The 24,351-nt window shown below is 38.5% G+C and overlaps 1 protein-coding gene across 1 annotated transcript; it reads right to left on the bottom strand.

Moving 5' to 3' along the window:
- Nucleotides 1–7,940: 7,940 nt before the first annotated feature.
- Nucleotides 7,941–8,845, bottom strand: LOC113335866 (F-box only protein 6-like). Its single transcript, XM_026581910.1, has 3 exons — nt 8,714–8,845; nt 8,494–8,595; nt 7,941–8,398 (listed from the first exon to the last, which is right to left on the bottom strand). Exons 1-3 carry the CDS (start codon nt 8,736–8,738, stop codon nt 7,941–7,943), a joined length of 585 nt encoding a protein of 194 aa, XP_026437695.1. The 5' UTR covers nt 8,739–8,845.
- Nucleotides 8,846–24,351: the final 15,506 nt, after the last annotated feature.

The following is a 24,351-nucleotide window of genomic DNA, read 5'->3' as shown; positions in this document are numbered from 1 at the left end:
GCGCGTTTCACTAACACCCACCCCACCCAACACCCTTTCATCAAAAAAAGGGGGGAGTAGGAACGTTTCACTAACGACCGCCTCACCCAACACCATCTCAATAAATAAAAAACAAATAGGGGGAGTAGGCATGTTTTACTATGGCGCTAACCCTGTTTTATCAGTGGTAACCCCCCTCATAAAAGAGGGGGGAGTACGCATACCCTTCTAAAAAAAAAGTCAAAACAACAAAGAGAAACATGAGAGGGAGGGAGTGAGCACTTTCAAAAAAAAAAAAGGAAGAAAACAACACTCAACTTAAAAAAGCAAAAACCATTCATAATGATTCAGAACAAACATAAAAAGGGAAACCAAGCGTCAAAACTAAAAGATAACCCTGTAGAGGGACACACAAACTAATCAATCATTAACGTCCGAAAACGAGCAATATCCGCATCCAAAGTTTCTACCATCAAACGTCCGTCATCACACTGGGCAATATCCAAGCGAAGATCCTGATCAGCTTCATGCACTAAATGATGGATGTCTTGAACAACTTCACCCTCAGCCCCGGCTTCACGAGCAAGCGAAAGGGTGTCCTCATGATCATCGTACTCTTTACGAGTTTTATATTGAAGAATTAACCGAAGCTCCCAAAACAAACCCGCTTCTTCTTTTAAGACTAATAAGCGCGCCAACTCATCCTCAAGATAGGGGTAAGGTACGAGCGTAGACGCATCCTCCAAGGTCAGTGTATGCCCAAGAAGTGGTAAGGCTATCTGATCGGAAATCCAGAGATGGCAATAGGAAATGGCGTGATCTATAATAGCCACCAGCATCACAGAATCTACGAATAATTGATTGGCCGCGTCACGAGGGGTAGTAGCCTCGTCCAGCGCTCGCTGGATCTCTAACAGCACGCGACCTGACGGTTCAGCTTGCCGAGCAGTCTGGTACGCCTCATGTTATAACCTGAAGTTCTCACGCTTGGCATCTCTACTTATCTTCCTCTGCTTTTGAAGCTCATTGATTTCAGACTTCACAAGCAGAAGGCGCTTCAATTCACAGCGTCTGAATCTCGCCGAAACTAACATGGGAATAGGTGCCAAAGATAACACATATCCATGAAGAGAGTTGGCCATGCAGGTGTTTGTGGGTGAAAAATGTTTCTGCTGATTTTGGTAATTTCGGGTGTGTGGATGAGAAATGAATCTAAACCCTAAACAATGCACTGCACGGGAGTACTTTTGATTCGAGAGATCAAACTGTACAATCCTGGCCTAAACCAAGAAATGGTCGTTCCAAGCTTGCTTCGGTCACAAAGTGAAGGATAAGGGTTGGTCTTAGGGAGGGAAGCAAAGAGAGTGTTGAGACCAGAATAGTTGATTCTGAAGGTGTGGTTGTTTATGACTCGTATCTGAAAGTAGAACTGGCTAGCCGAATGGAAAGCTACCAGGTGATTTCTAGATACTGTGTTGTTTCCGACCAAAAATTTTTGTTTGGTGAAAATAGGTGAAGCCTATTTATACAAGTCATATTAAAACGTACACTGGTCTCGTAGAAAGTGGAAACGATTGAGTGGTGGAAGAATAGAGTAACGTGTAACCTTCAGTCATTATGCTTCCATGATGAAGGAAACGAATTCTCTTACACCGTTAATTTTTACCACCACTAATCTTCCTGCTTCATGACACTTTCTTGTAACGGGCGCATTGCACGCCGCACGCGGTAAACCGCCAGACCAATACCCTGATGAGCATCCCCCAGTTTGTGACATGTTTGATATCTCGAGTGTTTTCGTGGAAAACATGTAGCACTTTGCTACGTGTGGCAACTCAAAGTCGAGGGACTTACCGCAGGAAAATAGCATGCAATGGTATTAGGCTCGTTTTGGCTGGACGCCTAAAACTTGCCAAAAGTTTGTCAGTACGGTGGTGAACTTCGATGGATGAGATCACATCTCATGAAGGAGGATAGCCGTTGATTATGACTACCTTGTGTTGCTGCCTGATAATGGCGCGGTGGTGTTTTGGTGTACGCCAGTGGAACGGTGGCATGGCTGGCATGGCTCGTGCATGCTAGTGGCACGGTGATGCAAGTGGCGCCTGGCGTAGCCATGGCCACTAGATTTAGGCAGCTGGTCGCTTGAAACTTGCCACAAGTATGTCAGTTCGGTGGCGAACTTGGATGGCTGAGATTGCATCTCATGGGGAAGGATGGCCATTAATTATGGTCGCATCTTGTTGTATTGCGAAGTGGCGCCATCGGCATAGTGACGCCTGGCGGAGCCATGGCATAGCGGCATGCCAGTGGCGTAGCCGTGGCAGCTGTTTTGGCATATTGGTGTTAGACCCAAATATGGCTTCTGGAAACATTGACCATGTTGCTAAGTTAATTTTGAGGTCTCAGGAGAGTCACTGGACTCAGTTGGTATGGAAACTTTTAGTTAAATTAGGGTTTGGCGTATCGCAACTCTATTTAGCACGTGCGGCATGACTGTGGCATGGCGGCGTGGCTGGCATAGTTAGCACATGCCAGTGGCACGAAGTAGCGCCTGGCATAGCCATGGCCGCTAGACTTTGGCACATTGGTGTTAGACCCACATGTGGCGTGGCAACATTAACCCTGTAGACACATCAATCCCAACGCTCTGGGAAACGTTACTTGGCTTGGTTAGCGTATCAAATTTTCCTAAATTAGGGTTTGGCATGTCGAAACCCTAATTGGTGAATGTGGCATGCGGTCGCGGCATGGTGACACTTTTTTGTGCAAATGGTTCCATAGCTATGCCAAAGGAACTATGACAAGGCCGTAGTGTGGAAACGGCCACAAGAGTAAGGATTGTCGTGGGTGGCTATGATATGGCGCCATTCCTAGGGCTTCCTGGTCCCCACCCGGCTCGTGGCATGTTGTGGGGCCGACATGGCATAATTTGTGTTGCGAAAATTAGGGTTTTGGTTAATGCAGAGTCGTTCTTATTGACTAGAAAACCCTAATTTGAGCTTATCATGGTGTTGGCCCCGAACAGGAGGTATGTTAGCACGTATTGTGCTATTTATGGCGCGTTGGCCTGTTTTGGCAGGTTTGGCATATCGTTAGCATGTTGACGCGGTAAGTGGCATGTTTGGCACGTGCACTTGGCATGCCCGTTTGGCATGTGCGATTGACATGCTTTTTGGCGTTTTTGGCATGCCATTAATATGTTGGCGCAGTTTTGGGAAGCCAACATGGTATGACGACATCTTGACACCTCTTTTAAAGCTGTGGAAGGTTTAGAGAAACCTGATTGGTCGAAAAAGGGAAGGCCAGCCAAACATGGTGTGGCCACACTTCCAGCGTGAGAGTGACGACTTTAGAGCGACTTGATTGGTCGATAGAAAGTGGGGCCGGCAGGTATGGCCTCAACCACAACTGGTGAGCGTGACAGTTTTAAGGCGACCTGATTGGTCGATGGAAGTAGGGCCGGTTTAGGATGGGGGTGTGGCCAATGGCAAGTGGCTCCAGCTGTCCTAAGGCATGGCCACGCCTCCCTTTGCTGTTGCGACTCCCTGTTTCCTGATTCTGGTCAAGGTTTTGCACCTTCTAATCCATGGCGGATTAATTACCTAGTTTGCCTAGGCTTATTTTCGACAAGGAAGGTCTGATATACTGCGCAGGGCATAAAAGTAATTGATTGAATTCTATGTGTTGACACAGAGTTCTTTAAGTTCATAGCCAGAGAGCAGCATGCTTTCTGATTGAATACCTTATGCAAAGACCTTATCCTTGATATTTGGAAATTCGTGCTACTCTGCTGCGAGTGAATACAAATTGTCATGCCATATCAACATTAAGGGTTCAGCTGGGGAACATAGCATAGAAAGCATTCAAAGAAACTTATATTAAGTGAATATAGGCAAGACGCCGAAATTTACAGAACATTGGATGGTTGCTACATGCGCCAGTCTGGATAAATTTCATGTAAATATATTGAATGGCTCAATAAATATGTCAGCGAAGAGGTTAACACTCATGGTTCGTTTTCCTTACAGAGTGACGTCACATCAGATGTAAGGTTTTATAATTTTAACCCTAAGCTAAAAACCACCATCAACAGCAGGCAACACGATTGACCAAGAGAAGGAGAATGAAATTAAAAAGAAACTAGTAAGCATACAAGGGAGAAGAACTGTACATAAAGGTAAAGGGCGTGACTCACGATGCAGTTACCATCCATACCCTCCTTTTTCCTTTATACGTTGAGATACGTGTCGATTCACATTGAAAATTAAGTATAGGAGACGATGTTTCCCCAAGCAGCACTGGGGTACCTCCTAGAAGGAAGGAAGACTTGAAATGAGTCCTGGTGACTCAGAGATCAAATACCAGCAGGACAATACCCACAACACAAGAAAGGTAGGGAAAGTAGCGACAGGGAAAAGCAGCATAGAGGCAAGCAATAAATAGTACTAATATCGAAAAGAAGTCCACAAGAGACGGAATCCTAAAACAAGTGTACGGAATAAAAAGCTAGAAAATAAGTCGCCTCAAAACGACACGCAGAGTTAACCGACTATCAGCTCGCGACAACGGGCAATGTCCATATCCACGGCTTCCGCCTTTAAACGCCCCTCGTCGCACTGAACGGCGGCCTGAGATAGTTCCCGGTTAGCCTCACTTATCACGAACGACAATCAACGATGGCATGGTCTATAGTCGCTGTCATTAGTGAGGACTCCATGGGAAGCGAATTGGCAGTGTACCGAGCTGAGAAAGCGTCATCTAAAGCATGGTGAAAGGTAGATGTCATGTGTCCGGCCCTTTGAGACGTCTGACGCACTTTATCACGTTCCGCAAACTGGACACGCATGGAATCCCTTTTCGCTAATCTGTGTTCACGAAGCGCCTTAACTTCGGCCTTCATTAAAAACAGGCGCTCCAGTTCCGCCTCCTTGAACATTGAAACCAGTGCAGGATGATTTGACTATCGGGTCATTTAACAATTGACCCAATAGTCAGGGGATTAATGTTGATACATGAAAAATATTACCCCTTTAGCCGGGCTAGTATGCCCTTAAAGGTGAGGCAAACCCAACATGAGACAAGGGGGCTTAGGGACTAAAGTCCAAGTCCACCAAGAAAGTGTCTATTAGATGGAAAGGACAAGGGAGGAATTAATAAGAAAGAAGGAGTTTTTATTAGAGAAGGAATGACATTAGTAGTAATTAAAAAGTTTAAGACACATGGCATGATGTCATAAAAGGAAAGGGCTTTTGGAAATATAAAGTAGGACAAGGTACAATGGAAAGGCAACTCTCTCTCTCTTACTATTCTTAGAAAAGTGAGGTCATTTGGCTAGCTAGGACGGGTAGAACCTCAAACCTAAATTCACCCCTCAACAACTAACTCTGAAAAAATTCAGAATTCGCACATCTTCACTGTCATTCACCATATCACCCTTAAGACGCATAGAGTACTCTTGGATTAAATGAAAAACCCATTTATGGAAGAAAAAAGAAAGGCCAGTTTGCCTTTTTGTTTTTAAACATCGCCTTTACACACTTCAGCATTTAACCGCACCAAATCAAAAATCCGAAACATGCATCGGGACAGAGCCAGGTAAAGCTAAGGCACACCAAGTCAAAAATCCTAAGCGACAAGGCGAGGCGAGGCCGAGCCGTACCAAATCAAAAATCCGAAACATGCATCGGGACGGAGCCAGATGAAGCCACGCCAAATTAAAAATCCTAAGCGACAAAGCGATGCGAAGCCACATCACACCAAACCTTATAGTTAAAACAAAGAAAATAATTGTGGATCTGCAACTTATAAGTTCCCAAAATCTAGTATATAGAGAACGAAGCATTTGATGAGGCTCTAGTTCATTCAGAATTCGCACGTCTTCACTGGCATTCCCCATATCACCCTTAAGACGCATAGAGTACTCTTGGATTAAATGAAGAACCCATTTATGGAAGAAAAAAGAAAGGCCAGTTTGCCTTTTTGTTTTTAAACGCCGCCTTTACACACTTCAGCATTTGACCGCACCAAATCAAAAATCCGAAACATACATCGAGATGGAGCTAGATAAAGCTACGGCACACCAAGTCAAAAGTTCTAAACGACAGGGCGAGGCGACGGCAAGACGTACCAAATCAAAAATCCGAAACATGTATCAGGACGGAGCCAGATGAAGCCACGCCAAACTAAAAATCCTGAGCGACAAGACGATGCGAAGCCACATCACACCAAACCTTATAGTTAAAACAAAGAAAGTGATTGTGCATCTGCCCCTTATAAGTTCCCAAAGTCTAGTGTAATTAAGTTCCCACATGCACCTTATTGATTTAAGATCATCTCTGGATATATAGAGAACGAAGCATTTGATGAGGCTCTAGTTCATTCTACCGAGAGCACAACGAGAGGAAAAATTATGAAATATACTACAGGATCGCCATATTCAGACGAAAAATAGTCTCCCATCAAAAATAAAAGGCATAACTATATCTTGTAATTGTAAAAGACTTTCTCCCTTTTCTAATACTCCCTCTATTTCTGAAAGACCGTCCTCTATTCCATTTTGGTATGTTTTAAAAATGTGTCCAGCTTTTGTTTATAGTCATATTTTTCCAATGAACTCTCTCACATACCCTTAAGTTTTTTATATTCATAATTTCTATTTTAATGAGACCCAATCTAGAATATTAATGAAATATGTATAATTAAGAAAAAAAATATATCCTTTTGAAGATAATATATGTATGGTTCCAAATTAAATTCTTTATTAAGGTTATACTCGATAAGTATACAATCTTTATTGATACTGTTTCTATAAATCGATATGTTTTACTTTACTTTTTTTTTTTAATTTTCTATTTACAATCCCAACACAATGTTTGGTAGTTTTTACTACTAACATATTTATTGGAATAAATTAGGCAAGTAGTTAAGAGTGAGAATGTAAACTACCATAATCTCCTTAATATCTTGACAAAGTCAAACCGGACTGTCTTTTGGAAACGGGAGAAGTATATGAAGTTCTTTTCACATAAAACAAAGAAATAAAACAAATAAAAAGGACCACCCAATCCGAGAGTAGAACCATGCACATAGCCGATTGCAGTAAAATTTGTAAAATACCGGTTATACAAAAAGTGCACGAATGTTTGGTAAGAAAGCATAAACCGATGTGACCACCATTTCAGAGTAATCGCCTTCCACCGTCTGACTGTCCAGGTGATTTGGTAAAAAAGTCCACGTGTTTTCTTTTAAATTGTACATCATGATCTTATTTAAGTCATTTGTGAGATTAGACTCCAAACATATCATTATGTAATCCCCACAACCAGCACAACATATACGATGCGGCTTGATGTAACGTAATTCTTCATGTGGAAAGCTGTACTTTTCAGAACATATCAATGACTGCGGTTTCAACTCTATTTTTTCCACATCCATCTCCCATATTTTCAGCCGGATGAATTCATTGAGGGCATATGGAATTGGATCTGGATCCTCTATGCCTACTATGAAAACCTGTCATCACATTTTACCATGTCTCTCCCGTAAAGATGTGGTGATACAAAACAACGGGACATAAAATAAGCCCCCGTTTGGTGTTGAAGCAGATTAATCTCCCCATACTTTTGGAAAAGAAGTTTACCAAAATTTGTCCTTCATTACCTATCGAGGTCACACCGACCAGCGTGTCCATACTGATTTGTACCCAGAGGAGAGCACGATTTGACTCTGATAGACTTTCTTCTACTACTATCTCTCGTGTCAATGGCAACTCTTTCCAATTATATAACCCCCTTGATCATGAAAATCATCTGACATTGAGAAACACTTGAGACCCAGATTAGGCCAATTACCATAGAGTACAAATACTCTGTATATTGATTCTCGCATTCCTCCTATTAATGTGTTTGATTTTAGTTCGTGCATTGCAATTCCTCTGATATTGAGATGAGGATCAATGTTTAGCTGGGGTAACATATCAACACAATAAGAGGACAAGCACTACTAGTGGTTCCGAAAAATGATGATCCATATCGAAAGCAGACCACCCCAGCAGAAGCAGCAACTGGAGTTAGTTTATCAACTTTCCCAAAGATTGCTGAAGAGTTGCCAAATCCACTCCAACAGCTTTGTCGCCAAAGAGAAACTTCTGAGTCGTAAAGAATCCCGGAGGTTGTTGAGGAATTGTGAGACAATAAGAACCATGGAGTACGTTTCTTATTCAACTGGCGGTTTGATATAGGAGTAGACAAGATAAACGATAGCCATCGCTTACAAACCAATAGGCAACTCATTACCTCCGCTGTGGTGAGATACTCCAGTATTGACTCCATAATAGCATCGTCCAATTTGTCCCATACATTTTCAACGACCTGTCGCTGGTGGGAAGATAAAGATCGATAAAATGCTGCTGGCGTTCCTGTGGTGGATGCACACACGTTCAATTTAATAAATAACTCGATCAACAACAATATCCAATTATTATAACTTTTTAACAGGGTGGAGCAGCCATACCATGAATACCTAGAAAAGAATCTAGATCTCTCCTTTTGGAGATTAAATCCCTCGTCCACTTTGGGGTTTCAGTTTGTCCGGCAAATAATGGGATTTCATGGCCTTCACTCAGAAGTGAAACAAACAAACAAAAGTAGTTACTTAAGCGTCGGCTTGCCAAAAGCGAATTCAAAAAATAAAATTATGCTGAATTTGATGACAATCAATTAAGAGAAAATACCTGAATCCATTATTTGTTTGTTCATCAAAACTTGATCTTCTATATCTATCTATACACTTGAATGGAGATGGGTTCAGATCGTATTAAGGGACTTTATATTGTTTTGTGGACGGAAAGCTGCTTATTATTTTTTTTTAAGAAAGAAGGAAATACTGACAAATTAAGAGTCGAGTACAAGAGGTATAAGAGGAAAGAAGAGGAATTAGTTAGGAAAGAAAATAATTAATTCAGAAGAGACAGCCAGAATATTTATACTTAATTATAAAAAGGTAATTAGGACCTTCTTACTATAAATCTTTTTACTATGAATATTATTAGGACCTTCGGTTCTGGTGATTACATAGTCGGCGGCGTCGATCATCATTCTTTAAGAGAAAGGAAAGAAAGAAAAGCCTTCTGTAAGGGTTTGCCATGGCTCCTATAGCTGAAACTGCAGTAAAAAACCAAAACTTGAAGAAACTCCGGTACCTTTCTGTGGTATCTAAGGTATGTATCGAACTCGTTTCTCAATTAAGAAGAGGAGGAGGTCATATTGACAATCATAAAACATTATCTCTGTGTATCGCTGATATTGGTGCAGATTCTAATAATGCCGATGAATTCAAATGTATTAGGAAATAATATAGGAGTCTATATTTAGGAGATATACACTTTAAGGAGTTTGAGTTATATTAGGAAAGTGTCTATGTTTAGAGTTTGATCTTAGGTAGGAAAGTGCCTTGAGTGGTCGTCAAGTTTGTGAACAATATAAATTGGCTGTTAAGCCATAAGAATTATATATACCAGATTATTATCAATGTAGTCTTTTATGCTTCCGCGTTTATGCTCTCCTCTCTCTTGCTCGATCCTTAACATGGTATCAGAGCAAGGTGAGAGGGAGAGAGGAGAGGAAGACAAGTTAGATGTTTTGGTATAGAGTTTTCAAGTCGTAAGAAGAAGAAAAGAAAAAAAAAAGAAAGAAAAAAAAAAACGAAAAAAAAAATCTGATAATTGAGAAGAAGACGTAAGATCTGCTGTAACCCTATTTTTATACCCATCACTTGTTACCTGTCGATCCGTGTTTGTGTGATTCCTAGCCAAGACGGATCATCGTGATGTTCGGATGAAGAAGTTAGAAGCAACCATGGTTATTGAAACTGCTGCTTGACAAGGATTAGAACGGTATTGAGCCAAGATGGAGCATGAATTGATGCTGACTGGATAAATTGATGCTGACTGGATCAGAATAGAACAAAGAGGCGGTAGTTGCTAAGAAGAAGATGTCGAGCTGTTATGGGCTCGAGAAAGTGAGAAGAACTCTAACGAGTTGCTAAGAAGAGGATGCTGTGCTGTGGTGGACTTGAGGAAGAAGTCTTTTGGGTACTGTCGTACTGGTCCCTAGTTTGTCATGGTTCAGTGGGTCTCATCGGTGTTTTAAGACAAGGGATAAAAAATTTAGATCTGTTTTTGTGAACATGAAACAAGGAAAGTGGTGATCGATGGTTGTTTGCTATCGATTTCGAAGAGCTCGGAACATACAGGGAGGTGGCAGAGCTGATGATTCTCGTGAAATGTAGGATGGAAACTATGAGCTGAACTGAATCTCGAGAATGGTAGTAATGCTGCAAAGGATGTTCTCGGTGATAGATTGATGGCTACTGCCACAGTCATTCGTCGACGGTGACGAGCGCAGGTGAAACAAAGATGGAGATGGTGACTTATGTAGCCGAGTATTGAATGTTGTATTGACGGAGTTGGAGCTGAGTGCTGCTGCTTTAGTCCTCGGGTTTGATGATGAATAAGGCTGCAAGTGATGAGACGGGAGATTTATAAATTAACGAAGAAGGAAAGAAAAGTTTGGACAAGTCCGGGAGAGGACGGAGTTCTCAAGCAAAGACCCAGTTAAAGGAGTTCTGTTGACATCGATCTAGTTGGTAATGGAGATCACAGTCGAAGAAATTGAAGCTGAGAAGAATTCGAGGACATGGAGACTTGGGTTTGTCTCGTATCCGTTTTGAATAAATCAAAGGACCCTGAGCTGTTGGTGTTGATTAACGTGTGGCATTTGGAAAGTGTGATGGGCTCTGGTGGAGAACAAGATCTCCTCCATTCACTAAATCTAGGTAGCACAGAATCAGAAGCTCGAAACAAACAAGGAAATTTAGAGTTTCGTGATTACAAAACAGGAGAAACTAGTGTCGTCCAGGCTATGGGTTCGTTGCCTAGGGTTTATGGAGACATGGGTTGTGTTTCAATCCCAGGCAGGAATATTGACTGGTTGTCGATGTTAAAGAGGAAGAAATTGTTGCTGTCGTTGCTACAACATTCTTGTGATCGAGAAGAAAAACAAAGAAGAGATGGTTCTGGCAGCGTTTGTTGCCGACCTAATTTGTCTTAAGGGTTTGTGAGAAACTCTGAGTTTGAATGATTGAATGGTCTACTGAGTTGCTGCTAAAAGCCTCAAAGAAAATAAAGAAGATGCAGACAAAATATTTGTTTAAAAGCAAACAGAAGTGTGACAATTATGTCACAGAGTTGCAAATATGTTACGAATTCAGAAGTTTGGAAAATCTGGATGGCGTGGCAAATGAAAGATTGGGAGAGAATCTTGAAAAGCAAAGAAGTGTGACAGTTTTCGCAACAAAAGCGTGACTGGAACAAGAGAAGAAGAAACAACATTCATGTTGTGAAGAAAGAAAAAAAAAAGAGAGAAGAAAACAATCACCAAGAGGTGATGAGAAAAGAACAACAATAATAGGCTGAAATCCTATGAGTTGTCGAGAAAGTACAAAAAGTATTCTATCGAAGAAACCAAGAAACCAAGAGTACAAGAAGTATTCTTCAGAAGATGGGACCGAAACGTCCTTAAACTACAAAGGGAACCGAAATGTTCTAAAACTACAAAGATGGGACCGTAATGTCCTTAAACTTCCGAAGATGGGACCGTAATGTCCTTAAACTTCCATTGGGACCGTAATGTCCTAAAACTATGACTGGGACCGTAATGTCCTTAAACTATGAAGAGGACCGAAATGTCCCTAAACTACAACAATGGAACTTGTATGTTCTAAAACTACTATTGGGACCGTAATGTCCTTAAACTACGAAGATGGGACCGTAATGTCCTTAAACTACGAAGATGGGACCGAAATGTCCTTAAACTACGAAGAGGACCGAAACGTCCTTAAACTACGAAGAGGACCGAAATGTCCTAAAACTACAAAGATGGGACCGTAATGTCCTTAAACTACGGAGGGGACCGAAATGTCCTTAAACTATGAAGGGGACCGAAACGTCCTTAAACCACGGTCTGAAGATATTTTTTCGCAAAAGCGTTGAAAAAGAAGAAGAAGGAAGAAAACCGAAGTTAAATTTCTTTGGTCCAAGATGGGCATTCGTGATCTACATGCTCCATCTTGAGGGAGGGTATTAGGAAATAATATAGGAGTCTATATTTAGGAGATATACACTTTAAGGAGTTTGAGTTATATTAGGAAAGTGTCTATGTTTAGAGTTTGATCTTAGGTAGGAAAGTGCCTTGAGTGGTCGTCAAGTTTGTGAACAATATAAATTGGCTGTTAAGCCATAAGAATTATATACCAGATTATTATCAATGTAGTCTTTTATGCTTCCGCGTTTATGCTCTCCTCTCTCTTGCTCGATCCTTAACAAAATGCAAACTGAAAGAGAGTAATGTTTTACATATGCCTGATGTTTTTCTGGATCAACTTTATAATTTCCTCAATACAGATGATTTCATCCATACAGATGACGAAGAATTTATTAATAACAAGTTCAGTAAACCCGCGCAATTGCGCGGGCTAGTTTATTATTATGGTTCACCCAATCATTGCCTTCGATTGACCTCTCTAGCTTCCAACTTGAAGTAGCATTTTGTCATTCATATTGATAGACAAAAAATTATTATTCAACACAGGGTAACAGCAGGAAGCAAAAACGAAGGTGTTAAATTAATGTGCGAAAATTTCAGTACCTACTAAAATCAAAAAAAAGAAAGTTAACAAATTTTTAATTTAGAAAATGTTACAAAAGCAAGAAAAATGATAGAAACCGTTTCACTAAATTGTTGTAGCACTTTGGTCCCCTCTGTAGGAACCTGAAACCTCTAACTGATTTTTGCCATAATAGATGTGAATGGATAATAACATGGTAATATTTTCATGTGTTTCAGAAAGACGTCGTTCATGTTAGCTAAATCATACACAATAACCATGGGTTACTATGAGTTGTATCAGTTTGCAACATATCTGTGCATTATGTAAATCATCTCCTTTCAGTCCGAAAAAATAAAAAAAATTTCCTTGTTATTACTTTTTATGACCACAAAATTGGTTAAAAAGACCAAAATCAACAATTCCTTGGTGAAAAGGACATTTAAATTTTGATAGTGTTTAAATGGACAAAAATTTAAAAATAGCCAGGATGTAAACAGTTTCATCCTTCCCATTTTCAAATACTTTTTCTTATTTTTAATTTACGTACATCAAGATGCATCCAGTTTCATCCTTACTATTTTTTAAGTTTAAGTCAGGATGAATCCAGTTTCATCCTTGCTATTTTTTTGGTGTCCATTTCACCCATATAAATTTTTACTCGTCCATTTGAACCATGTTTTAAAAATATTTGGACAAATGACCCATTTTCCGGAACTGAAACCCCATATTCAATTTCTTTTGATACCATTTCAAGGAAGAAAGGGAAGTTTAACAAAATTACTGTTGTGTCGGTAATTTAAACCACCCATTCTTGCGGGATATGCTCAAATTTCTTTTTATATATATATGTATATGTACATCATATTGTCTCTGCAAATAGAAATAAAGAAAATAAATACTTACCTTATTAGCAATTCATCATTGGATAATCAAAACAAAAGAAAAAATGGAAATGAATGTTTGAACTACCACCTCTAAAAAAAATTTGTTCATAGTTCATAATATAAAATACCTTAATTGATAAAGAAATTAACAGGTTTCATGGCTCTTTGTTTCTGTAAGCATTTTTCGGTCAAATATACGTGCATTTATGCACGACACACACATGTATGAGAATTTTCACTGACAATATCAATGGCTACATGTCAGACATTATTTCCTGCAAGTTGTGGCTCTATAATGCTTGATGTCTTGTCCCTTATGTACTTGAAATGCTGCATGTATACAGATTTATTGTAACTACCTATTTACCAAGAAAGCAGTTCCTATGGTTGTCCAAAATAATTACCGAAATTCTACCAAAACGTTTCTCGACTTGTATATAATACTCGGTTGTGAACCTGTATTCAAGGAAGAATCATATTTGGGGATTTTAATAAAGTGCCACACTTCCTATTTCATGTTTAAGAAAATGCCACCGTTTTTTTCAAAGTTTATTAAATGCCACACTCTTGACTTTTTCCGTCACGTTTTTTTGAGAAAACAGTTAACTGGCATTAGTATCCGTTAGTGCATATGTGGCATTAAATCAGCAGCGTAAAATGACATTAAAGCCCCTGAATCAGTAACTGGAACGAGTTAGCCAGTGATTGAGCAGAGAGTTAACTCGCGACTCGGTGCAGTGAAGAAAACGAGTTAACCTGGAACGAGTTAGCCACTGCATAAACAAGAATGCTACAAAGAACAATGCAAATCAGAAATGCATCTGAGAGAGTAAAAATTAACTTGAAAAGACAATTAACATGTAATCTGAAAATTAGTTCTAACTAATATCATTTTCATTCATAAAGCAAGATTATCCCATCAAAATAAAACTGATTTCTGGTACATATACATGTCCATACCAGAATCAGTGTCTAAAGCAACCAAAAAAACTAACCATCAATTAGATACTTGTCCACAACATATCTAAAACAAACAATAAAGCACACACACTTCTACTTCCTAGTCTTCTTAGCCTTGGTTTGCTTTCCCTTTGTGACAGAAAGATGTTGACTGACAGATCCAATACCAGCAAAATTCTGACTGAAATTTTGATTATCTTGTGTAGATCCATGAGTGTTAGGTCCTGCTACTGGTCTTCCTTGAGTGCTAGGTCCTGCAGATGACTCACCAACAAAAAATGATGTACCTCTGGATCTGTTCACCTTGGCTTTACCCCTTGCAGTGCTACTTTCAGGCTGATCTCTCTGTGTGAAGGTGCAGTTTGCAGCATCATACTCAGTGCTTGGCTTGAATCCAGTTTGGTTTTTACCAACATCACCACCAGCACAGGTTCTCTTGTTGTGGCCAGCAATAGATCCACATTTTCCACACTTCCTTTTCTTCACCACAGTTTCAGGTTCATCATAACTTCTCTTCCTCTTCTTTGCTGGTCTTCCAGTTTTTCTCTGATAAGGAGGAGGGTTTACGTTGACGTTCATGGTTTCCTGCCAGAAGAAGAGAAAACAAATGAGAAAGTTAAAGTAATGAAACCCTAAAGGGTTTGATTCTTAAATAGGGAAAAGAGAAAAATAAATAACCAATATCTTGAAAAGTAAATGCACCACTTTCAATAAAGTTTATAAATCTACCTTATCTTCCCATAACCATTCAGTTATGTCTTCTAAGGGTGTGACAGCATTTGCATATGTGGTCCTAATACTCCACAGAATAGTAAGGAGCACAATAACTGTTCAATCAATAAAACAAAGGTGTGTCAGTGTACAAGGAACAATAAATAATACAAACCACTTACAAAAACAAAAGTAAATGAATAATACAAAAAAAGTAATTGAATAATACAAACCACTTACTCTTTCCAGTTTGGCCTCAGCAGTTTCAATGCACATACAACATGTTGACAAGGGAATCCCCTTAGCTGCCATTGCAAACAAGTGCATTGTTTGTCTATAATATTCACTGTGAATTTTCTTGGTGATCACATTAGTTACCAAATAAACTTGTCCAACCACACTGCCTTCTGTATCAAACTTTCCAACCAAGTCAAGCATCTTATTTATCAATTTAACAGCAGCAGGGACCAAACCATTTTCATTCCACTTAGCAGATTCTTCCCTTCTCTTAAATAACAAACCCATGACTAACTGACCATACATCATGCCTAGTTGGATTATAGGTTTATCTCTCATATTAGAAGCCATGGAATTAAAAGATTCAGAGAAATTGTTATTCATATGCTCACAACAGCTAAGGGGATCAAAATAGGCCCTAGACCAAGTACTTGGATCTTCTTTCCTAAGATATTCACCAGCATCAGCATTTTCTTTGCATATACTGTCAAAGTGCTCCTACATTGCAAAACAATCACAATTTTATATAACCTACAAACTAACAATCAAGAAACATAGGGGATTTTAACAAAAGAGGCACAAACCTGAAAATGCTTTACTTTGTATGCTTTGCATGCATTCCACAATGAGCTGTGCAAGGTTGGTGCCTTGTAGTATTTCTTGAAGTTCTTGTATAAGTGCCTGCATATGCAAATAAAGAGTTAGTACTTCTTCAAGTTCTTGAACCAATAGAAAAACACATACACAATGTAAACTACTGTAAAAAAACACATACCTGAAACAATATCTAACTCTTGCACCAGGGAAAACCTTAGGAACAGCTTCCAACAAGCCTTTCTGCCTATCGAAATAAAGGTAATTCTGCCAGCATGATGTGCATTGATTGCTGGAGCCAAATCCTTGAGGAACCCAGTCCAGTTCTCCTTAGTTTCACTCTGACAGACCTTAATGCCTAAAGGCACAAGATTATTCTGACCATCAAGTGTTGTTGCAGCCATTAGAACACCACCACGCTTTCCAGTTAGATGGCATGCATCTAACCCTATGACTGGTCTTCCTGCTTTCTGAAATCCTCTCATTGGTGCAGCAAATGAAATAGTCATGCTCATGAATGCCTTATCTGCACTTTAAGTAACCAAACTATGTAACTAACTGAGCATAACTTACAAATAAATAAAGGGAAGAGCATAAATAAGATGTATTGAACATAATGTTACCTTTTTTTCGATAACTGTATTTAGCAACTGACCCTGGATTAGTATGAGCCACCATTGCACAAAAGATGGGTACATCCTTGTAGCTGTCATCATAATTACCAAACAGATCTTCTAAAAGAAGATTTCTTGCTTTCCATGCAAAAATATATGGTATATCTATGTTATGAGTAACAAAAAAGTCTCTTGCTATATGTCTAGGCTTTGGAATTAAGGCCCCAGCTGTCTCCTTTAACTTCTCATGTACCACTTCTTTTACAAACTCAGGATTGGCAGATCTGTTAAAACTCTTTGGATTTCCAACACAAGTATGTTCTAGATTAACCTTCCTAACAATGAAAGTAGGCTCATGCCTTTTTATGCTAGCATTTACAAACCATTGACATCCATACTCTTCCCTAAACCTACATCTGACTCTTAATCTAGTTTTATCACTCTTGTAAACAGTGTACTGATAATTATTTTTTACACAGTAACCCCTAAGATGTTTCTTAAATGCCTTCTTGTTATTAAAAGCATACTTTACCTCAATCTTTGTAGGATCAACAGGAGCCACCTCTTCTTCTACAGGGAATAAGGGTTCTTCTTCTTCATCACTGTGCATATTGAAGTCTTCTTTCCAGTTCTTGTAATCAAACTTCGCTTTCACATCTTTATCATTTATTGCTTCAAGACCATTATTATCATTACTCCCACCATCATTAGAAACTGCAATTAACAAACAACATCAAAGTGTTAGTACATTTAAAGAAAGGGGAAATAGACAATAAGTTATAAACATCAAAGGGTTAATACTTCAATACCTTCTTCATCATCTTCTTCACCGCTGCTTGAATGACTACTTCCATCTCCAACTTTATATGTCTTGACAATATCTTCATAATCAATATCATCCTCTTCATCACTGTCATATATTGGTGGAGCATTTGGGTCTTCAATGGGGTGACATTCATCCACAGTAGTGTTCTCTAACACCACATTCTCCTCATCATCATCACTGCTGACCCCTGCATCATTGTTGTTCACTGCATCAATCTGGTTCACTGCATCAGTATTCTTGACTGCATCAGCCCAGTAATCATGGTTAAAGTTTTCAGTCACTTGAATTGGTACACTGCTAGAACCCACAACACTGGCTTGACTAACGCAAGAATAACCCTGAGATTCCATTTCATTTAACAGATCCACAAACAATTTCCTAGATACTCCTCCATTTGAGTTTTCAAACTTTGACTGAGCTTGCAACCTTGGTGATCTCCTTACAGTCTTTTCTAGTGATCTCCTTACAAACTTTTCCTTTGAAACTGGATTTTTAGCAATCCTCTTATGGGACTTATTTGGAGTCTCATCAGTTACTGTCACTGGTTGTTCCATTGCAGCCTCAATGAAGTCATTGTCATTACCGAATTCAGAATTTAATATCTTCAAATGTAAACATATAAATCCTTTATCATCAGGTACTGCATGCTCCCAGAACTTAAAAAAGTCCTCATTCCTATCCATAATCTCAGGAAAACATGGTTCTATCATCCAATATAAACTAGGAATTTCATTTTCAGAAAGGCGCAACTTAACATGCAACATCTTCTCAAATTCCTTGAGGTCAAATTTTTCTCTATCCATGTGAGGGAAGAACAAAGTCATATTACTGTCCATAACCAAGACGCTGATGTCTCTATATGGATAATATGTTTCATCACTGCATCATAAGTAAACAAATAAACTTCAGTAAACCCACAAATTTCTAAGCACTGAAATCCAACAATTTAAACCCTAATCATACAAATTCCAAAATTTAAGCCCTACTTACATTACATATCAAACAATCAAACCCTAATTAAAAATAAACTTCAGAAATTGAACTCATGCTTCGAATCACTATGAACTTTACTGAAACAATCAAACCCTAATGAAAAATCAGAAAACAATCAAACTAAACATCAACTCATGCTTCGATTCAAAACCCTAAGATGCAACAACATCGATTTAAATAACAAAGTGAAAAGAAGACAAAAAGAAGATGAAGAAAGAGATGGGTTTCTTCAGAAATCGAGAATAACGAAGTTAGGGTTTTAGTAAAACATACAACTGGTTGTTCTTCCCGTTCTTCTTCTTCTTCATCTTGAACTTTGCTGAAACCCTTTACTCAGATTCACAACCTAAACCAAATCCCTTTGTAGAACCCTAGTTTTCTCTAACCTAAGTTTCTCCGCTGGAAAAGAGAGACACGGAGAGAACGAAATGAAAAATGAGAAAGCAAAAAACTTGGTTTGGTTTCATTTCCGTGAAGGATAGGATAGTAAATTAAAACACTACACGTGTAGTAATCTCATGAAGCTAATCTTGAGCCGTCGATATATAGACAGGTGTAAGAATCTTGACCTGGTCAGCGAACTTTTGACCAGTTAGGTGGGTCCAGACGGAAACACTAACAATTGTGGCATTTAATAAACTTTTTAAAAAACAGTGGCAATTTCTTAAACATGAAATTGGAAGTGTGGCAGTTTGTTAAAAATCCCATCATATTTTCGTACATTTCCAAATTATTACCCCACAAGGGCTCTGCATTCCCGTGCATTTGCACGGTCTAGTGTCCTTATTAATATTGCTCCCCGTAATCTGTTTACTAATAACTGAAAAAAATTGGATCGATAAGAATATAACGGGATTATGTAGCTGATAAGTCAGATTTATGACATAATTATAACTATATATGATTCCTTATGCTAAAAAAATTAATTGGTTACCTAGTGTCCTGTGGTGTCCTTACCATTGGCATGATTATTTGGTGTCCCAGAAATAAGTTTTTGTCCTTTCTCTTTCTCTTGCTTCTTACAGCTCCTTCATTGATGTAATTGTAATCCACATTTCTGGTCACGGAAGAAATGTTGCGTTGTTGACATATTAAAACAGGTACTTCACCTGTCTTGTTCTATTGCAGAGCTCAACATTAATATGGGAAGTGTGTCCAAAGAAATTCGATGAACTTTTTTTTTTTCTGGTGGTAACACCTCTTCCAAGACCCTTCTCATCAATGGTTGTTATAGTGTTCAACCGTTTGCAATTGTGTTGTCATCTCTAAAGAGAAAGTTAGCTCCTTTTTCATTAAAATGATTTTGCAACTATTGCTCATTCCCCCCCTTTAATATAGATCCGCGTCCTAATTTTTAAGAAATTCTCATTGCGGCTGTGTCTTCCATGTCTGCTTCGGTACTTCCCTAATCATGACACTTCCCTAGTCATGATAGAAAAAACATTCAAGAACAACAATTTAGTCAAACGGTATATAATTTAATTAACTGATAGATCATGAGTAATGTAATCAATGTTATGACTTACCGGTTATGTATTATGTCGAAGGGATTCCCGACTTTCCTGCTTCCTTCTTTTTTTTTTTTTTTGCTTACGTTCATTCTCCCTTTCATTTCCAGGTATTTTTTTTTTTTCAATCTTTCTTTGGTTTACCGCCATTTTGGTCACCTCTGTTAACATAACATGCATCTTTCTCATTATTTTTACTCGTGCAGTTTTTCTTCCTCATGTGAGTTGTACACCAGCGCCCAACCCTGTAACTCAATCTCTCTATACTCCATCATCCAATCACGATGAAATTTGATGCCGTTTTGATAGTATGAGGAGATATAGTTGACTTAAATTTTCCTATTAAAAATTTCCATCTTACTTTCGTATCCCTGTAAAACAAATGTAAAAGAATTTCTCTTTTTTTTAGGGAAGTTAGCTAATCGCTAGTTCCCAAACTTCGTAACTACGACCACATTATTGTATCAGAAATAGGTTTCGGTTTTCCATTTTCATACAATCACCATGTATTTTATGCCTATGAGTAGACATAACCCTTCATAGGTTTAATTTCTATCATAAGCGTATATGGACATTCGATAACGAAATTTTAATCTCAAGTACCCATTTGATTTCGGGAAGATACCTTGAGTGGTTGCCGTTTCTGGTGGCTGATAGTATTCAGTTCAGTGTTTGCCTCCACCATTGAGTTAAGTGTAAGAGAGATGGACGTTCTATTTGGATCAATCAACAACCTATGGATGCAGCGGTACAAACATATCTTAGATGAACATTTAAAACCAAATCACAATGTTGTCGAGACTTTGAGAATATATATATATATATATATATATATATATATATATATACAGCTTCAAACAGTAGACATACCTGCTGTTGCCTGTGCATTTCTTCCCAAAAGAGATTCTTGTTGGCCATTATAGCAGGCAATTATACAATTTTACACTATTCCACGTGAACGAAGCGAAGATCGATAAAAATTTTGCGGATGCCTGAATCCCCTAACAACACCAACTGCAATTGTAAGATATATGTCAGAAACATGAAATCGAAAACTCAGAAACATGAAATCAAATACTCATCCAGTAACAGGAGTTCTACCAATATATGAAAGAAGACGAATAGAAATTCATCGTGAACACACTCCCTTTCTGAACAGTCGACGAAACAGCACCCATCCGAAATAGGTAGTCCCAAATCGTTCTCCTATATATGGATCATTTCACCCTTAATTACCCATGATTATTTTTTTTCTTTCAGAAAGTGGCGAGAGAAATCTTTTTCCAGAGATACAAAATATTCAAGTTTTCTTCTTGATTATGAAATCCTTCCTAGCCAGTACTCAACCCGAATCGTTGATGTATGTGTGATGCATATTTAGATCCTTTATCAAGTCTGCAAGTGTATCTGTAGAATCCAATTTTAAGTTCTCAACCAAGTGTTTACTCATTGCAACTTCTTCCCTTGGAGGCATTATAAGTTTCCAAAACGATGTTCTCATTCAAAACAATCCCCACTAGTCAACATAACCATATTAGTTTTGCAACCTTCGGTGAGTAAGGATAACATTTCAGTTGAATGTTATATAGCTTCATATTGATACTTTTCTCCACACAGATAAAATGTGTTCCTTGGCATGTCTTCATAAGTGTTTGTTGCATAAGCCAATATCCCATCTACAACACCAACGGTAATGTTTACCCAACGTTAATGCGCTCCTTTTCTTTTGCTTCAATCAACTAAATCCCATATGCGAAGATGAATTAGACGATATAACATATCTTAACCAAGTGACATGAAAATCCCTCGTGAACACACGCCGTTTCTGAAGAGTTGACATAACAACACTTATCCATCGATGTACTTATCCAACCGCATTAAGAATCTGCACACCCTGTTCAACCTGCAATTCATAAAAATATTATCAGCATATCTTCCTCCAGTACAAACCGATACTTTAGAAACCAACAAAACGAAACCCTAAGTGGTTGCATCACATCATTATCCGCAATTCTCATACAAATATATAACTTGCTTCCGGTTCAACCATTTCTTTATGCTTAACTTTCTTTCTGAAAACCTATTTTTCTGGTTTTATTTGCGTCTGTAGCTTAACAGAATTCAACGTTCAAAGAAGCATTATTTGGTTACTTACGGGAACGACCATATCAACTTCTTCATTCAATTTTTTCCTCTCTTTTCCTAAATTTTGGTTAATGATTAAACTGAGTGGTTAGAGTTAAATCAAAAAATGGGCAGGTTCCTAAATTTTTTCATAAAATTACCTTATTTTTGTAGTGATAAAGATGAGAATGATAGAGAAAGAGGCAGAGTTTCTTATTGATCATCAGAAGGTTTACATGGAACAATGTCCTCTATATACATGTAGAAGGGAGACCCTAGATATCTACCTGGGCCGCACATTTATGGGCCGTAAGCCCTACAACACTCCCCCTTGTGCGGTCCAATAAAACTTCATAAGCAGTGCTTCACATTTAGTGCTTCGAATGTAGTTCTTCAAATGTCTTCCTCTCCTTGATGACTTGTGTCAAAATCAATTGCCTTATTAAAACTTTGACAAGGAAAAACCCAGTGGGATAAAACCTTGGAACAACTCTTTATATGTAGTACTTCACATGTTTTCTTGTACTTTACATGTAGTTCATCACATGGAATACGATCTTCAAAGACAGGCGAGTCTAAGTTAATTGCCTCGTTAAAACTTTGTCAGGAAAACCCAGAGGGACAAAAACTGAACTAAAGAAAAAGAGTACAATATTAAGTAAACTTAGAATATAGTTGGATGCGTGCATATACGTTGCCTCATTAAAACCTTGACAAGGAAAACCCAGTGGGATAAAACCTTGACGAAGGGAAAAGAGTACAACGTGACATATGCAAGTAAAGGTGACCGTTGCAGATGATCACTTTGCTCCGTGAAGTTGACTAGTTGCTTCACAAATCCTAAGGCAGAAAATCCTCGTGCGAAAGATAATATCCTTAGCTGGGAAATTATATTCCCGGTATTTGTTGTTGTCTCATTAAAAACCTTGCCGAGCAACAAAACCCCGTGGGAAAAAGTAACCTTGGTGAAGGAAAAGAGTTCAACACATTATTAGATGCCCCCCCTGATGTCAGACAAATTTCATTAGTCTAATGCAGTCAAAAGGAGTTTATCACACATTACTTTGGTGACTTAAATGTTTATAACACCTTGTTGTTGATTCTGGAAGTTACGTTGTTTAACCGACTATCGCGTTTGATTTCTTTGATTCAGGTATTTTCAGTAATATCAACGCGATCTTTATGTCTTCAACGTTCAACATACTTTGTGTTTTTAGTGTCTTCTCACTAAAAACCTTGTCGAGTAACAAAACCCTTTGGAAAAAACTATTCTCGATCGAAGGAAAGAGTACGACACAACTTCAATTTGGAAGTAAATTATGTCGACGTCATATCCTTGGATCCTCCCCCTGATGTCGACATCTCCCCCTGATTACTTTCAGAATTGTTCCAGACTATTTCTTTAGTCATGTACTTTTCGAAACTGAATAGCGGTAATGACCTAGAAAATAGTCTACCGTATCTCCCCCTGATTACTTTTGTTGGAGAAGAGATTATTGTTCCTTTATAATCAACAACTTTTGGATTGCACTTTTGTTAGCATTCCTTTTAATGTATTTGCAGGGATAAAACAAATTTATGTCAATGGTTACTTTTAAGCACATGATTACATTCACTATACCATTCCAATGACGTTGCGTTGGGCGCTGAGTTATATCTAGCTAACAAGTTCATTGAGGATGTAACATTTGGTCGAGTACATTATGCTAAGTACAATAATGCGTCTATTATACTTAGATAAGGAAAGTTCATCTCCCGACCCAACTTTGTCATCTTCCTTTAGACGAATTGGTCATTTATGTACATTTGAAACTCGACTAATCATGGGAGTGCTAGCAGCTTGCCTGACAATGAACATATGCAAGCTGGTGGAATAATATACCACAAGCTCGGTCTTCTAGTTTAGAATATAGATAAGATCGAGATTTCCCAGGATTTTCATCTCAAATTCAGATTTTAAATAGCTTGTAAGATCTCTTATTCCATTAAGAGTATTTATCATGTCCATACCGTCGACATAGATAGCTATAATTATGAATCAGGAACTTATTTAATATGCATGGCAAGAAACCTTACTTGTTTATCCCTTCCCAATCATTAATCCCTTCCCAATCAAATAGTTACTTAGACGGGTATACCACATCCGCCTGATTGTTTAAATCAATAAGTGAGTGTTCCAGTGTAACTGCAAACACACTCCGTGGTTTAGAGTCATTCGACTTGGGAAGCAAAAGGCCATCATGCACTTTTGC

The sequence above is a fragment of the Papaver somniferum genome, chromosome 1 (genome assembly GCF_003573695.1).
Source record: "Papaver somniferum cultivar HN1 chromosome 1, ASM357369v1, whole genome shotgun sequence".
Taxonomy (NCBI): Eukaryota; Viridiplantae; Streptophyta; class Magnoliopsida; order Ranunculales; family Papaveraceae; genus Papaver; species Papaver somniferum.
This window is presented reverse-complemented; position numbering and strand designations above follow the sequence as displayed.

Coding starts and splice junctions, on each gene's coding strand:
- LOC113335866 (XM_026581910.1), bottom strand. CDS start 8,738: ATGAACAAACAAATAATGGATTCAG. Junction 8,596..8,713: donor CAAACAAATAATGGATTCAG/GTATTTTCTCTT, acceptor TTCTGAGTGAAG/GCCATGAAATCCCATTATTT. Junction 8,399..8,493: donor TTCTTTTCTAGGTATTCATG/GTATGGCTGCTC, acceptor CATCCACCACAG/GAACGCCAGCAGCATTTTAT.